Source organism: Chiloscyllium punctatum, chromosome 33 (assembly GCF_047496795.1).
Source record: "Chiloscyllium punctatum isolate Juve2018m chromosome 33, sChiPun1.3, whole genome shotgun sequence".
In the NCBI taxonomy this organism is placed as follows: Eukaryota; Metazoa; Chordata; class Chondrichthyes; order Orectolobiformes; family Hemiscylliidae; genus Chiloscyllium; species Chiloscyllium punctatum.
The window spans coordinates 19,004,425-19,022,830 of record NC_092771.1 but is presented as its reverse complement, the minus strand read 5'-3'; the positions used below and the strand labels follow the sequence as shown (position 1 = coordinate 19,022,830).

Sequence of the window (18,406 nt, the reverse complement as noted above, 5' to 3'; positions counted from 1 at the left end):
AAAAGTACAATCCTTTACTTTAGATTGCAATCTAAGGAATACAAGCTGACAGGCTACAAAAAAAACCTTTATACCTTTACAAAATGGACAAGGTTTTAGCAAATTATCTCAGCATACAGTAAAAGAGAAAACTTCAGTTGTGGTAACTAATAGCTTATTATTGGAACAAAGCTCTGAAATGAAAGAGAACCTGAGACCTGATCCAATTGAGAACTCGATTTGTGCAGCTAACAGTTGAAGACCTTAAGGACAAGTTCCAAAATATCTCTGCTGGTATGGCTGTGATGACTGTTTTCAAACTACCACAAAGGTGGGTCAATTAAATAAGTTGTGTTAAAGTGAACTGCAGTTTGATACCATCTCAAAAAGAACTGTGTGGCTAATTTGCACAAATATTCAACCCTGAAAACCTTTTAGCTATAGATTTGCTTTAATAGCAAGTGGCAATAAACCATTACACTTTCAATGGAAAATATCCCAAAGTATTGGTGGAGGAAAACAAACATTAAATTAAAGTTGTTGCTTTGGAGGCACTATTCTGTTCCACCAAATAAACTGAGTCCCTAAACACAGAGGAGAGGAAAAAGGAAAGAAACCAGCTACAGCAGATTTCTACCATTTCCTGTAATTTTCACAGGAATCCCATAAAGTTGCACAGCATTTAAACTCCACAAAAGTGCAGCCAAAAGGCAACACTGGTTTAAGTGGGGCCTGCACCTCATAATCCTGTAACTGATCTGAGGTACAGGGATTCAAAAGCCCACACAAACTTTCTGTATTGAAATTTTCTGATCTTTGATTTAAAATATTTAGAGAACCCCAAAGCCATCTGTTCTTATTGCTTCTGGCAAACAGGTTGAATTTCTGCCCAAATATCAGGCCTAAAAGCCCTAATGTAACCAAAGGAAAGAAAGCATTATGTTTGTGTTTACAAATGACATGGTCTATTGATCTCAAGACAGGAACTTATAGATAACAAGAATGTAATTTGTTACCAATCAGAAAAACAAGTTCCATCTAGAGCTTAACGGTAAGAACAGATAAACTATGTTTCATCTCAAAGCAACAAAAGCAGTGGTTAGTTGTTTGGATAAAGTTAAGAAGATACAAATCAGACAGCTGAACAGTAATTCAGACAATAGCATAGATACAGCTTTTACACCAAATTTCCAAAATATTTCAAAATAGAATATTGGAATTCAAAAGCTGCTTAAATTTAGTAATATTTCAATAAGTATATTTTGGAAGTAATATTCCATAAACTTAAATGGCAAAATGATTTAGTACACTACTCTTCCCTTGGAAAATTACATTTTTTAACATTAAAAGGTGATTTAGATCGAGCAACAAAAATAAATTCAGATACAAGATCTTATTGTCTGAAACATGAAAATAAAACAAAAACAGGGCTGTTTGGGAGGAAAAAAAGTATTTACTGAACAATCTCCAAAGAACAGTTGTTCAAAAGTGTTCAACTTGTCCCCAGAAGTAAAATTTGAGTAATTTATTTTCAAGGAACAAGATACTTAGGGAGAAGAGAAGATTACATTAAGTTTACTGCAACATTTATTTTACTGACAAGTAAATTTATTCTTTCCAGTACAACCATTTTGAAAAGAAATCCGGATTGAGAGGATGTTGTTGTAAAGTCTGTTGTTAATTGCATATTTACAGATTTTCATTCTACTAAATGCATGTTAACTGTGATACAGTACTCTTGCCTATGAGTTAAAAGCTTGTGGGACCAAGTCCCATGTCCAGAATCTCAAGTACAAAATCAAAGCAACGCCATCTTTCAGAGGAGACATTAACCTGAGATCCTGTCTGCTTTCTAGGTCACATCAAAGATTCTGTACCACAATTTTCAAGTGAGCAAAGGAGTTAATTTTTTTTTTGTAAATAACATCCTTAAATCAACATCACAAATAAAGGTTATTTGGTTTCTGCATTTTGTGAAAGATTGCTAAGCATAAATTGACAGCCTCACTTCCAAAACTGCATCATTGACTACACTTCAAAACATTCTCTGGAGCACACTGAACTCAGATAATGTGCCATGTATATGCAAGTCTTTTTTGCTTCAAATTCAGGAAAGAAACCTACTAACAAGTTTCATGACCCAACTTCGACTGGGAAAAACTGATCAAGTTAACTTACCAATAAATTGTCACAGATTCCAGTGGCTATTTTTCCTAGTGTATTGGCATCCAAAGGTGCTATCACCATTAGATCTGCCCATCTCCTCAAATCTATATGTAGGACAGGATCTGACCTCTGCTTCCACATCTAAAGGAAGCAAAATAGATCACAAATAATCAGTACTGTGCAATAATTGCCAAAACACAGCATGGAGCTAAGTACATTTGCTTTTATTACGGTCATTCAGTGAAGAATATCACAGCCAAGTTAAGATATGATGAGTATGAGGGAGTGCACAATATTATTTAGAGCGGGGGCAGCAGATCGCAAGTGGACCGAAACTGCATAGAATTTCAGAATGGCGCAGCCCCACCTTGAATGAAAGACCTGGTGATGATACAGATGAGGATAATTATTCTTCATATCCTTCTGTACATCCCTCAATTACAAAATAACAAACAGAAACAAAATAATGAAAATAATTCTAATTATTCATATTGTATATGCAGAAAATTTGGGTGGACAAAAACACCACTACTTGTGGATTCTGAACTATTTTAAAATTAGTATCAAATCTGTTGAAATCATGGACAGTCACCATCTGAACAGTTCTCATAGGACCATCTAGATTAGCACTCATGAACATTTACACAAAATGCAATCTGTGGGAGGCCTTGTTGCCTGCTCAAGTTCCACATTAAATAAGAAATAAAGCCAGTATTATAGCGGGAGAGAAGAACAGGACTAGACAGGCTATGTTTTATTCCCTAACCACTGCTGACATTGTCTAGCAATGTAAGTAAGGAGTGTTGATTGATGAAAACCTAACAATACTCCCATAAAAGCTGTGGGCTAGTCAGTACTTATGAGAATTGTGAGGAACATCCCAGAGTCTCACTTGCCAGACATAGCATATAGTTACTTGTGATTAAGCAAGAAAGATTACTTTGAATTTAAGTACATCCTTTTTCATAGATTTTGTCTAGTTGTTGTTACTGAAGGTTAGACAGTTTAACAAAATCAATTGTGATGAAAATAATTCTAAAACAATCAAAATTGTAAATTAAGATGTGTTTCCTATCATCTTTCATTCACTAGGTTAAACAACCAAATGAACAAAACATATTCACTTTAAAAATGGAGGCAAAATAGTAGGATTTTTTCCCCCCCATTTCATATTACATTGCTCCTTGTAGAAAACTGGCTCTGTCAAAAGAGGAAAATGTTATTGCTTGTGAAATGATGACATTAGTACATGACGACACGTTTCAAATTCAGATGCATCAGAGGTACATGATTGGGAATAGTCACTGCCTTAATGGGGTTGGATGTCTTATTCCATGGAAGTGATCTGAGACTGTCCTGTGTCTACTGCAACAACATGACCCCAGAATGTAATAATCACAGTCTTATGTAATTTGTATTCAGTAGTTGTATATGTCCTGAATTTAACAGGCATACTTAACAAAACTTTAGTGTGACAAGATGATCATGCTGCTTTATTTAGAAATCAGCTGAACAAACAGTTATGATCATGTTCCACTATTGCAATACTAAACTCATGAAGTAATAATAAAAAAGTCAGTATATGGCGACCTCACTTCAGAGTATTTGAGATAAAGCCAATTCTCACACTTCACTTTCCTATTTTCCGTCCATCTTGACCACATTTCTTTTAAATTTAAAGAAATCCCTGAGAGTGGTATCAATTTTTAAATCAACACTAACGACCTTACTTTCCCCCAGAACAGAATCCACTAGGCTGAGTGAAGCACAAGTGAACAGATCTGCTGTAAAATCACCAAGTGTAAATAATCACAAATTTCAAAATAACTTTCACTGTCTTCAGCACGTGGTTGGGATGCCCCATTTAATTTGCAAATCACAAGCACTTCACTGATAGCTTACAAATGTATTACATCAAAGACCCCAAGTTAAAATGTAGTCTGAAATTCTAAAATATGACAAATACCAGAGAACATCACCTAGAATTATAACACATGTCAATGATGTTCTATTCATGTATTTACAGAATTATTTACCTAAGAAAAATGCAATTTGAATAGAAACTGAGCTATTTAACTCATTTCACTTGCTTTATTTCTTAAACAATGAATATAGAATATGTTACCTCCCATTCATCTGAATCACTATATATTTTAGCAGAGACATCTTTGGAGTCATAAAAGTGTTTGGCATGTTCTGTGGTCACCACTATTAATTCAACCTATAAAATAAAAAAACACAGTGAAACATACAATATTGCACAGAGTTGTACTGCAATAGAAAGAAAGACCACAAGTAATTGGTTCTATGGTAAATAATTGGGGTTTCACTTCAAGACCAATGAACCTACGTTGGCATATATTTCATCACAGTAGCTAGTACGAGTCGCTTTCAGAGTGGTTTTGCACAGGAAGAACATGTATTTACCATGCTTCTTTAATAGAAGACTGTAATTGACAGTACCAAGATTGCTAGGATAAATCTTAATCGCAAACACTATAATTGGAGTTGGCTTATTTAGCCTCCTTGAAACCACAGCATTGTCAAGAAACAGAAGTATATTTATTTATTTCAAAAAAAAAATCCACTTCACCAAGCAACATTTTTACAATTCTGTTTTTGCTTTAAGTGAAAATTACTAACTCTCTGCTGGGTTGGAAAAACATAGTGGTTATGCTGTGACTAATACTCCAGAAGCATGGACTAATGACCTGTATGAGTTCAAATTCCATTTAGAGAACTGGAGATAATGAAGTAGCACATACTAAAAGCAAAAGTTACATTAGATTTCAGGGCCTGAGAAAATTCAGTGAAACAAGTGACAGCTTTATCTTAGCACGTAGCCTTCCTCCCTCTTGCCACACATTATTTTTCCCACAGCTGTTATCTTACTGATCTCCAGATGGCATGAAACGTTGCAAGAATATTGCTTTACCACCTCAGCAGTAGAAATAAAAAGCACTTTATTATCGCAGATCAAGCACTGTAACTGTGAGATCTTTGCCACAGGCAAAGAGCAATTCAGAATTGCACAGCTCAACATGTTCAAGTACAGCACTTGCCACAGTGAAAATATGCTGAGAGTGTCAAAATCATAAATTCCTGGAAAAACTCAGCAGGTCTGGTTACAATTACGGAGAGAGAGCAGATCTAATGTTTCGGGTCTGGTGACCCTTCTTCACAACGATTGGAAGGAGGGTCACTAGACCAGAAACATTAACTCTGCTTTCTTTCCACAGATGCTGCCAGACATACTGAGTTATTCTAGCAATTTCTGGTTTTGTTTCTGATTTCCAGCAGCTGCCGTTCTTTGCCTTCTCTGACCTCAGTGGTGGGAAAGATGCTGGAGTCTATTATAAAGGATGTAATTACGACACATCTGGATAGTAGTAACAGGATAGGTCAGAGTCAGCATGGATTTATGAAGGGGACATCATGCTTGACTAATCTTCTGGATTTTTTGAGGATGTAACTCTAAAGATGGACGAGGGAGATCCAGTAGATGTAGTGTACCTGGACTTTCAGAAAGCTTTTGATAAAGTCCACATAGGAGGTTAGTGAGCAAAGTTAGGGCGCATGGTATTGGGGGCAAAGTACTAACTTGGATTGAAAGTTGGTTGGCTGATAGGAAGCAAAGAGTAGTGATAAACGGCTCCATTTCGGAATGGCAGGCAGTGACCAGTGGGGTACCTCAGGGATCAGTACTGGGACCGCAGCATTTTACAATATATGTTAATGATATAGAAGATGGTATTAGCAATAACATTGGCAAATTTGCTGATGATACTAAGCTGGGTGGCAGGGTGAAATGTGATGAGGATGTTAGGAGATTACAGGGTGACCTGGACAAGTTAAGTGAGTGGGCAGATGCATGGCAGATGCAGTTTAATGTGGATAAGTGTATGGTTATCCACTTTGGTGGCAAGAACAGGAAGGCAGATTACTACTTAAATGGAATCCATTTAGGTAAAGGGGCAGTATAGAGAGATCTGGGTGTTCTTGTACACCAGTCAATGAAGGTAGGCATGCAGGTACAGCAGGTAGTGAAGAAGGCTAATAGCATGCTGGCCTTCATAACAAGAGGGATTGAGTATAGAAGCAAAGAGGTACTTCTGCAGCTGTACAGGGCCCTGGTGAGACCATACCTGGGGTACTGAGAGAGTTCTGGTCTCCAAATTTGAGGAAAGACATTCTGGCTATTGAGGGAGTGCAGCGTAGGTTCACGAGGTCAATTCCTGGAAAGGCGGGATTACCTTATGCTGAAAGACTGGAGCGACTGGGCTTGTATACCCTTGAGTTTAGAAGACTGAGAGGGGATCTGATTGAGACATATAAGATTATTAAAGGATTGGACACTCTGGAGGCAGGAAACATGTTTCCGCTGATGGGTGAGTGCCGAACCAGAGGACATAGCTTAAAAATATGTGGTAGACCATTTAGGACAGAGATGAGGAGAAACGTCTTCACCCAGAGAGTGGTGGCTGTGTGGAATGCTCTGCCCCAGAGGGCAGTGGAGGCCCAGTCTCTGGATTTATTTAAGAAAGAGTTGGATAGAGCTCTCAAGGATAATGGAATCAAGGGTTATGGAGATAAGGCAGGAACAGGATACTGATTAAGGATGATCAGCCATGATCATATTGAATGGTGGTGCAGGCTCGAAGGGCAGAATGGCCGACTCCTGCACCTATTGTCTATTGTCTTTTGTTTTTACTAACAGTGTCACCCTGAGCCGTTTAGATCAAACTAGTTTCGGGCTGCAACGGTTGGGACATTGGGGAAGAGCAGGTAGGATTGGGATGGAAATTGTTGCAATTAGCCCCAGCTATAACTTACTAATCAGAAGAAATGATGAGAGAAAATTCTTACTTCAGCTGGCTTTGAACCTGGTTTAGCACTTTTGTTGGCAATTTTATCACTTTCTAGAGGCAGAAAGTTCAGTTTGGGGTACCAACTCTCTAAAACTGAAGGTCAAATTCCCAGGTCATTCTTGCAAATAACAACAACAGGGAGAGCAATCAGAGAGTCACTCTAATGCATTGCCAATGTTTAGAAGTATTAGCAACGGTACAGCAACTAAAAGATGGACAGTCAAGGATTTTCCAATTGGATGATGAAAGAGTATATTAATTTCCATTGACATGGGAGATGAGGTGACAAGAGGATGGACATAATGGCAACCACTGGCAAGTATGGGGGATTGGGATGGTTGGTGACAGGTCATGTGACAACAGCTCCAGGAACATGTCCAAGGAATGTTCAAACTCTATCCCATTCCAAGAATTTCAAAACATAAGCTATTCTGACCGGTCAGTATTGAGGAAATGCTAGCTAATTGAAAAGTGGGGCTCTTTGAACGAGATGGAATGCTCCCATCTCCCTATTCTTGTGTCTCAATGTGCATCAAACATCAAAGAGCAGTGATGTCTTTCTTGCAAGCACTTCTGAATCACAACAACCTGCAGCACAATAAACATTCCCAGATCCCCTCTGGTTCTTCTGCCTATCTGCGTAAAATGTTCTCTTTGGGTTGCTGCCCATTCTGCCACTGGAAATAGTTCTGACTTACTCAATCAAAACATTTCAAGATTGTGAACAGCTTAGATAGATCTCCCCATAAGTATACCCTACTCTGCTTCAAGGAGAGTAAATTCTAAAGATTCCACATAATTTAAATCCCTCTTCCAGAGAATTACTCCATAAAATCTACACTTTCTTAGAGAGCTTGACATTCATTCTAAAGTGTAGTGACCAGCACTGAAGAGAATACCCCAGTTGGAACACAAACAGTGATGTATAAAAGTTAAGCAAAACTATATGAATGAAGGAGCAGAGTAAACCAGTTAGCCCATTGGACATGCTCATTTAGCCCAACAAACCAACAGCAATCTTAGCATGAAACTGTATCTGGCTAAGGAAAGCTATGGTTGGGGTCAGGCTCTTTTAATCACATTTCTAACCATAAGGACAAAACTCAGGACCCAAATGTAGTGCAAAACTCAGTACTCAAATGGACCTGGGATTGCCTGCCAAGTGCGGGGACACTGATAGAACCATAGAAAATAGGAGCAGAGGTAGACCATTCGGACCTTTGCGGCTGCACCACCATTCAATATGATCATGCAATCTCAGTATCCCATTCCCACTTTCTCTTCAAACCCCTTGATCCCCTTAGAGGCAAGAGCAAAGTCCAGCTCCCTCTTGAATATATCTAATGAACTGGCTCCAACAGCTTCCTGTTGGAGAGAATTCTACACTTGAAGAAATTCTTCCTCATTTCGGTCATGAATGGCTTACCCTTACTCTTGGACTGTAACCCTCTAGTTCTGGTCTTCCTCAACATCGGGGACATTCTTCTCGCATCTAGCTTCTCCAGTCCCATCAGGATTTTATATGTTTCTATGAGATCTCCCCCCCCCCCTTCTAAAATCTAGTGAGTACAAGCCCAGTCGATCCAGTTTTTCCTCATATGTCAGTCCTACCATCCCAGGAATCAGTCTGGTGAACCTTCGTTTGGCTCCCTAAAAAAAAAACAAAAAAAATTACAGCACAGGAACAGGCCCTTAGCCCTCCAAACCTGCGCTGATCCATATCCTCTATCTAAACTTGTCACCTATTTTCTAAGGATCTGAATCCCTCTGCTCCATGCTCATTCATATATCTGTCTAAGTACATCTCAAATGACACTATTGTGCCTGCCTCTACCACCTCCGCTGGCAACATGTTCCATGCACCCACCAACCTCTGCTAAAGAACTTTACACACATATCTCCCTTAAACTTTTCCCCTCTCACCTTGAACTCGTGACCTCTAGTAATTGAGTTCCCCACTCTGGGGGGGAAAAAGCTTCTTGCTATCCACCCCTCTCATGATTTTGTAGACCTCAATCAGGTCCCCCCTCAATCTAATGAAAATAATCCTAATCTACTCAACCTCTCTTCATAGCTAGCGCCCTCCATACCAGGCAATATCCTGATGAACCTCCTCTCCACCCTCTCTAAAGCATCCACATCCTTTTGGTAATATGGCAACCAGAACTGTACGCAGTATTCCAAATATGACCAAACCAAAGTCCTATACAACTGTAATATGACCTGCCTACTCTTGTACTCAATACCCTGTCTAATGAAGGAAAGCATGCTGTATGCCTTCTTGGCCACTCAATTGACCTGCGTTTCCACCTTCAGGGTGAAATGGACCTGAACACTCAGATCTCTCTGTCTATCAATTTCCCCCAGGACTTTTCCATTTACTATATAGTTTGCTCTTGAATTGGAACTTCCAAAATACATCACCTCGCTTTTGTCATTTCGCTGCCCAACTCTCCAATCTATCTTTATTCTACTGCATTCTCTAACTGTCCCTTTTATTATCTGCTACTCCAGCAATCTTAATGTCATCTGCAAACTTGCTAATCAGACTAACTATACATTCCTCCAGATCATTTATGCATATCACAAACAACAGTGGTCCCAACATGGATCCCTGTGGAACACCGCTGGTCACAGTTCTCCATTTTGAGAAACTCCCTTCCACTACTAGTCTCTGTCTCCTGTTGCCCAGTCAGTTCTCTATCCATCTACCAAGTACACCCTGGACCCCAAGTGACTTCACTTTCTCCATCAGTAGCAAAAAACTTCTCCCTCAGATGGAGACCAAAACTGCACACAATACTCAAGGTGTGGCCTCACCAAGGCCTGCATAACTGCAGCAGGACATCTTTACTGAAATCCTCACGATGAAGGCCAGCATGCCATTTGCTTTCCTCACTGCCTGCTGCACGTACATGCCAACCTTTAGCGACTGTTCCACCATGACACATAGATCTCATTGCACACCCCCTTTTTCTAAACTGCTACCATTTAGATAATAACCTGCCTTCCTGTTTTTGCGACCAAAGTGGATAACCTCACATTTATGTACATTATATTACATTTGCCAAGTATTTGCCCATTTAGTTAGTCTGCCCAAGTCATCCTGCAGCCTCTTAGCATCCTCCTCACAGCACAGGCTTAGTATCATTTGCAAATTTGCATTCAATTCCTTCATCCAAATTGTCATGTATATTGTAAGCATGTGGTACTAATTTATATGCCTCCTCTTTGGCTTTATCACTATCCCTGATTTCCCCTGTTAGCCATGGTTGAGCCACCTTCCCTGTTTTACCTTCATGATAGACAGGGAAATACAATTGTTGAAGTTCATCCATGTGTTCTTTAAATGTCTGTCATTGCCTATCCACCATCAACCCCGTAAGTATCCTTTGCCAGCTTATCCTAACCAATGTATGTCTCATACCATTGAAGTTAGCTTTAAGTTCAGGACCTTAGTTTCAGATTTATTTGTGCCACTCTTCAACTTATTGAAGAACTCTACGATATTATGGTGATTCTTCCCAAAGGATCTCACGTCACAATGTTGCTAATTAATCCTTTCTCATTACACAATACCAGGTCTAGGATGGCTTGCTCTCTACTTGGCTCCTCGACACTTTGGTCAAGGAATCCATCCCTCATACATTCCAGGAAATCCTCCTCGATCGTATTGTTACTAGTTTGGTCAGTGCAACCAATATGTAGATTGAAGTCACTCATAATAACTGCTGTATCCTTACTGCATGCATCTCTAATTTCCTGTTTTATGCAATCTCCAACCACACAACCACTGTTCGGTGGTCTGTATGCAACTCCCACTAATGTCTTTTTCCCTTTGGTGAGCTGCAGCTCTACCCATATAGATTCCACATCGTCCAGGCTGATGTCCTCCTTTACTGTTTTGTTAATCGCCTCCTTAACCAGCAATGGCACCTCACCTCCTTTCTTTTCCGTCTATCTTTTTTGAAAATTGAATAATCCTGGATGTTGAGTTCCCATCCTTAGTCACCTTGTCCCAATTACGACATACCCATTAATAACTATCAGCACAGTTAATTCATCCACCTTATTACAAATGCTCCTCACATAAAGACACAGAGCCTTCAAGCTCTTTTGTTTTGACATGTATTGCCCTGTTAGAATCATGGTGTAATACGTCTGTTTTTGATTTTTAATCTTTGGTTTCTCGGCCTTCCATTTTCACTTTCCCCATTATTGTCTTTTGTTTATTTCCATACTTTGGTTCCCATCCCCCCGCCAAATTAAGTTAAACTTCTCCGAACAGCATGAGCAGACATTGGTTCTAGTCCTGCCCAGTCAGACGGTCTGGTTTGTAGTAGTCTCAACTCCCCCAGAATCAATTCCAATGACCTAGGAATTTGAATCCCTCCATAATGCACCACTCATCTTAATTATATTGCCATCCCTACTGTGACCAGCATGTGGCATTGGTAGCAATTCCAAGATTACTACCTTTGAGGTCCTATATTTTAATTTAACTCCCAATTTCCTAAATTCAGAAAAAAACTAAAATTTGGAAATTTTTGGAATTAGAATGTATAACTAAAAATATTTGTTGAGTTTTGCGAAGTGAGAAGGCATATATAAACACATTTAACAAGTATTTGACAAACTGTCCGTTGAAGTTGGGAATATTATGTAGGAAAAGACAAAAGTGAGCCCTTTCTTCCTTGAAGAAAAACAGGGAGAAACAGATGACAGCCAACAGCTAGGAACAGATTGAATTAACAGAGGCTGCAAAATCATTTGACAGCTTCCCTATTAAGTTAAGATCACCCAAGAGAGAACAAGGAGAACCAAAATCTTAAGCATATGTAATCCACTTTGAGTACATCTGGTTTCATTTTCTTGTTTGGAAAAGTAACTGCACTGAGTCAGAGAAGACCCATAGAGAGCACTCAAGGACATAATGTAAGGCCAAATGTCTTGAGACGACTAGGGGACATGTGATTTTTTTTTAAAAAAGAGCTTGTATTAAAGCTAAGAGAATCAGTCTGATATTTTATAAATACCAAAAAGAAGTGCTGTTTATTCCAAGTGTTTTTAAGAAAAGCATCAACTTATATTGAGGTATCAGTAAATATTAATCCGTGTTTTATAAAACAGGATTGGATACTTAGCTACAAGGAAATTAGTTGATCAAAGAGGTAGTGTGAAAATACTGTGGCTTTAAGGGGTGTATTTTGTCCTGGTTCTTTTCTGAAGACTGATTTTAAAGCAGAGGTAAATGGCAGTCCACCAGAGCCAGTAAACAGCGGGCGAGGTCTTGGTTTTTTAAAAGTTGAAACAATAGAAGCAGCCTGAATGGGTGTGGTCACACTCTCACAGATCCAGCATTTTTAGTTTTTTTTTTCATTTTTCAGTAGTAACAGTAATTGCTGGGGTTTCAGCAGGGTTGGAAGCTGCAGTAAGTCTCTCGCAGTTGCTATTCTCTCAGAATTTTCTCTTCATGTTTGTTTCCCCCCAGGCATATTGCATGAGAGATAATCGGTTTGTGATTTGCCCTTGCCAAGGTTGTGTTTATGGGATGTTACTATACTGGAACAGTTATTAGTAATACTTACTGCATCTATTATCCTGTTAAGTTTCCCAACAGAGTTCTTCTAATTCCTTCTTTCTTTTGTTGTATTTTAAATATAGTAGAAAAGTATTATGCTTTAAATCCAGTAGTTTAATCAATCGAATTGCATCTGGAATGCAATACCTTTATATTAAAAAGTAGTTATGGCTTAGATATCTTTTGAATATTTTGAGACCGTTTGGTCTGTTTCATAACACTAGGTTATTGGGCAGTAAAAGGAAAGATTTTTAAAGGAGGAAATTGCAGAGCAAATGGTCTAGACTATGAAAACAACACAATCACCTGTAGTGTGTGGAAAATCAGGACTGTCAAGAAGCCATAACTAGAACCAATGTTGAGGAAGAAAATGATATTTGATTCATATTGTTTCTGTATATTATCTGTTTGCATATAGCACCATCTAGTGCTTACTTCTTGGATGGCAATTCAACAAAGCAGACAGCTAGCCCAGTCCTGGCTCAATAACCTTAGGAGACAAAATAAAACAATCACTACTGCCTTCCGTTACAGAATTTCATTCCATCCTCAAGTTCTAATCTGACACAAACCTTTGACAAAAATCCTCATTGCAACATACAGAAAAGCATCACCACCCGCAATGCTCATTGACTTTACCTCTAGGTAATGAAAACAAAAAGCTTTATTTTCATAGGGGCTGGCCTAACCTTAGGACATCCCAAAATGTTTTACAGACAATGAAGTCCTTCTTGAAGTATAGTCACCGTTGTTACAAGGAAATGTGATAGTCGGTGTGAAGCAAACACGCAGGAGCAGCAATGTTAAAGTGACCAGGAAATCTCTTTCAGTCATGTTGATTGAGGGGTGAAAACTGGCCAGGATATCAAAGAAAACTCTTTGGTTTGCCTTAAAACCGTCAATTGATCTTTTGCATCTAACTGTTTATTTTCTTTTGTTAATTCTTTCATGGATTGGGATGATCACTGGTAAGGAGAAAGTGAGTATTGCAGATGCTGGAGATCAGAGCTGAAAATGTGTTGCTGGAAAAGCGCAGCAGGTCAGGCAGCATCAAAGGAACAGGAGAATCGATGTTTCGGGCATCAGCCCTTGATCACTGGTAAGACAAGCATCCATTACCCATCCTTGATTGCCTTTGAATGGAGGGGCTTGCTAGGATAATGCAGAGGCTAGCTGTGAATCTAAATTGTAGTGGCACAGTGGTTAGCACTGCTGCCTCACAGCGCCAGAGACCCGGGTTCATACCTGCCTCAGGTGACTGACTGTGTGGAGTTTGCACGTTCTCCCCGTGTCTGTGTGGGTTTCCTCCGGGTGCTCCGGTTTCCTCCCACAGTCCAAAGATGTGCAGGTCAGGTGAATTGGCCATGCTAAATTGCCCGTAGTGTTAGGTAAGGGGTAAATGTAGGGGTATGGGTGGGTTGCGCTTCAGCGGGGCAGTGTGGACTTGTTGGGTCAAAGGGCCTGTTTCCACACTGTAAGTAATATAATCTAATCTAATCATTTGCGGTGATGGGACGTCAAGCCATGCCCGAGAGTATCGACCAAGGCCTCTGGATTATTAGTCTAGTGATATTACCATTACACCAATGCCATTCCTAAAATAAAATCGCCAGGCACAAAAGTCTATTGACTGTTAGTAAAACAAATTTCTAATCTGAAGATAAGCAAATAATTGCATGGAAATCTTAAACAAAAACAGAGTGCTGCAGAAACACAGCAGGTCTGGCAGCATCCATTGACAGAAAAACAAGGATAATAGAAAAGTCAAAACACAATTGCCAGAAGACCACTTATAGTATATTTTGTAGACACAACATGAAAAGCAGTGCTGGCTCGGTGCAAACCCCCTGGCAGCAAGATGCGGCGCTCCCTCGGAGCCAATCACCCACTCATCCCCGTGACACTGCATACCCTCAGCACCAACCCTCCGACAGTGCGGCGCTCCCGCGGCACCGACCCTCCGACAGTGCTCACTCCTTCAGGACCGACCATCCAACAGCGCCGCACTCCTTCAGGACCGACCCTCTGAACACTGCCTGCTCCCTCAGCGCCGACCCTCCGACAGAGCCACGCTCCCTCAGCGCCGACCCTCCAACAGTGCCGCGCTCCCTCAGCACCGACCCTCCAACAGAGCGGCACACCCTCAGCACCGACCCTCCAACAGAGCAGCACACCCTCAGCACCGACCCTCCAACAGTGCCCACTCCATCAGCACCGACCCTCCGACAGTGCCGGGCTCCCTCAGCAACGACCCTCCGACAGTGTGGCACTCCGTTAGCACCGACCCTCGACAGTGCCCGCTCCCTCAGCACTGACCTCCGACAGCACCGCACTCCGACAGTGCTGACCCTCTGACAGCACTGCACTCCGACAGTGCGAACCCTCCGACAGAGCGGCACTCCCCCAGCACCGACCCCCCGACAATGTGGCGCTTTCTCAGCACCGACCCTCCGACAGACCGGCACTCCCTCAGCACCAATCCTCCTACAGTACGGCGCTCCCTCAGCACTGACCCTCCGACAGTGCCCACTCCCTCAGCACCGACCCTCCGACAGAGCGGCGCTCCTTCAGGACTGACCCTCCTACAGTGCCACGCTCCCTCAGCACTGATCCTCCGACAGTGCGGCGCTCCCTCAGCACCGACCCTCCGACAGTACGGCGCTCCCTCAGCACCGACCCTCCGACAGTACGGCGCTCCTTCAGGACTGACCCTCCGACAGAGCCGTGCTCCCTCAGCACTGACCCTCTGACAGAGCCGAGCTCCCTCAGCACTGACCCTCCGATAGTACCCACTCCCTCAGCACTGACCCTCCGACAGTGCGGCGCTCCTTCAGGACTGAAACTCCGACAGTGCGGCACTCCCTCAGCACTGACCCTCCGACAGTGCGGCGCTCCCTCAGCACTGACCCTCCGACAGTGTGGCGCTCCCTCAGCACCGACCCTCCGAAATGCGGCGCTCCCTCAGCACCGACCCTCCGACAGTGTGGCGCTCCCTCAGCACAAACTCCGACAGTACCCGCTCCCTCAACACTGACCCTCCGACAGTGCGGCGCTCCTTCAAGACCGACCCTCCACCAACAGTGCCCACTCCCTCAGCACCGACCCTCTGACAGTGCCCGCTCCCTCAGCACCGACCCTCCGACAGTGCCCGCTTCCTCAGCACTGACCCTCCGACAGTGCCCACTCCCTCAGCACTGACCCTCCGACAGAGCCGTGCTCCCTCAGCACTGACCCTCCGACAGTGCCCACTCCCTCAGCACTGACCCTCCGACAGTGCGGCGCTCCTTCAGGACTGACCCTCCTACAGTGCCCACTCCCTCAGCACCGACCCTCCGACAGTGCCCACTCACTCAGCACTGACCCTCCGACAGTGCCCACTCCCTCGGCACTGACCCTCCGACAGTGCCCACTCCCTCGGCACTGACCCTCCGACAGTGCCATCTCCCTCAGCACCGACCCTCCGACAGTGCCCACTCCCTCAGCACTGACCCTCCGACAGTGCGGCGCTCCTTCAGCACTGACCCTCCGACAGTGCCCACTCCCTCAGCACTGACCCTCCGACAGTGCAGCGCTCCTTCAGCACCGACCCTCCGACAGTGCGGCACTCCCTCAGCACTGACCCGCCGACAGTGCGGCACTCCCTCAGCACTGACCCGCCGACAGTGCCCACTCCCTCAGCACTGACCCTCCGACAGTGCAGCGCTCCTTCAGCACCGACCCTCCGACAGTGCGGCACTCCCTCAGCACTGTCCCTCCGACAGTGCGGCACTCCCTCAGCACTGACCCGCCGACAGTGCCCACTCCCTCAGCACTGACCCTCCGACAGTGCGGCGCTCCTTCAGGACTGACCCTCCTACAGTGCCCACTCCCTCAGCACCGACCCTCCGACAGTGCCCACTCACTCAGCACTGACCCTCCGACAGTGCCCACTCCCTCAGCACTGACCCTCCGACAGTGCGGCGCTCCCTCAGCACTGACCCTCCGACAGTGCGGCGCTCCCTCAGCACTGACCCTCCGACAGTGCGGCGCTCCCTCAGCACTGACCCTCCGACAGTGCGGCGCTCCCTCAGCACTGACCCTCCGACAGTGCGGCGCTCCCTCAGCACTGACCCTCCGACAGTGTGGCGCTCCCTCAGCATTGCATTCAGGTTCAGTTCTGAGCGTTTCCGCCTCTGGACGGAAGAGACTGAGACGGGGATAGTGCCGGTCACTGTGCATTTGTGTACGGCTGGAAGGAGCCCCTCTCCCCCGTAACAATGCGAAGGCCTCACCTCGGATAGACCGGCGATTCCCGCCGCCAACTCCGGCAGTTTAACCGCCGCCACGCTCCCACTAACCGCCAGCAACACGCGCCGCATGGCGACCCCGGGGCAATCCATCAGCGTACACTGATCACAGGTGGGAAACTGACGTTGATCACTACACCCACCCCATCTTCCGCTTCTCCTTTAAAGTTAGACAAACAGTAATACAGGCAAGAGCAGCGTCCTGGTTCAGTAAGATGGATTTCCTTAAGTAAATGGATATTGTTGTCCCCCCGCACTTGGTATCACCTTCCACTTTACTCCCTTGGCCTTCTGGGAAATTGAGTTTGTACCCTCCCCGAGTGAACCGCACTACCCGGCATCCCTTGCGCAACACCAGGCGCATGCGACATTCCCTACCGCCCTGTCATGTGGTAGAGTCGCCAATCGTCATTCCTCACCCCGCCTCCTTTGCAAAGGTGGCATAAAGACAGAGCAAGTGGGGTGAGGGAGTAAGCGGTGATTGCTAATGTCCCTCCCAATCTGACCGTGTCCAAATACTACTTCCTTAACTGGTCGTCGCCTCTCAGCGTGAAGGAACAACCACCGGCAATGGCTCCTGGAGTATCCCGACGTGCAATGCGCTCCGTGAAATCCCTCTATTACAATCGCCAGGTTGCTATCCTAACGTGGAAACTTGATTTGGTTTGTGAACATCAGGGTATTAATGCGTGCAGGGCACAGCAAAGAAGAATAGTACATTTTTGGCTTCAACTAAGGTTTAAAAGAGTCAATACACTTCAGTTTATCCAGCATTAGATGTTATTTAATCCCTGCCCAATCGAATAAATTGGAAGGTTAGCTCAAATACCATAATTATCCTTTAAAGATTAAAAAGGCACAGACATGCTGAGAAAACTTCAATGCAGCCTCAACGAATGAAATATTCATTTGTGTATGCTCTGCTTTCTGTATAAATTGGCAATGGAAATTTTGGGGGGGGGAGGGTTCACCTTAAGTATTTACAGATTGTTGCCTTGTAGTGTAGAGGAATGTAATAAATTTAACTTGAAGCCTGGAAGAAAAAACCCTCAGATTATTCAGGCTGTGTGTAGTGAGACATAAATACACAAGGAGTTATTGAAAGGATTTGGTCATCTACAGAATACCCACTTTTTACTTGGGCCACAAGTACAATAGCTCACAAAAACCAACTTGCATTTACAAAGCACCTTCACTGAAGAAGGAGGACATCATCAACAGGGGATATCACTTCCTCTGTTGATGCCATTTCTTGTTCTTTTTCTCAGAGGGTGGTAGATGGGGTCCAAGTCAATGTGTTCTTTGGTAGAGTTCTGGTTGCAATGCCATGCTTCTAGGAATTGTGTGTGTCTCTGTTTGGTTTGTCCTCGAGTGGACGTATTGGCCCAGTCAAAGTGGTGTCCTTCCTCATCTGTATGTAAGGATACCAGTGATAGTGGGTCATGTCTTTTTGTGGCTTGTTGATTTTCATGTATCCTGGTGGCTAATCTTTCTGCCTGCTTATCCACTGAAGTGTTTGTTACAGT

General features: G+C 43.4%; 1 protein-coding gene across 1 annotated transcript in view; it reads right to left on the bottom strand.

The window, feature by feature from the left end:
- The window catches only part of ppcdc (phosphopantothenoylcysteine decarboxylase), a 74,403-nt gene extending 57,281 nt beyond the window's left edge, over window positions 1–17,122 (bottom strand). Inside the window, exons 1-3 of the mRNA XM_072553080.1 lie at window positions 16,866–17,122; window positions 4,271–4,366; window positions 2,158–2,286 (exon numbers count right to left, since the gene is read on the bottom strand). Of these exons, the coding sequence (XP_072409181.1) occupies window positions 2,158–2,286; window positions 4,271–4,366; window positions 16,866–16,973 (333 nt within the window). The 5' untranslated portion in view covers window positions 16,974–17,122. The remainder of the gene's footprint in view (window positions 1–2,157; window positions 2,287–4,270; window positions 4,367–16,865) is intronic.
- Between the last annotated feature and the right edge of the window lie 1,284 nt (window positions 17,123–18,406).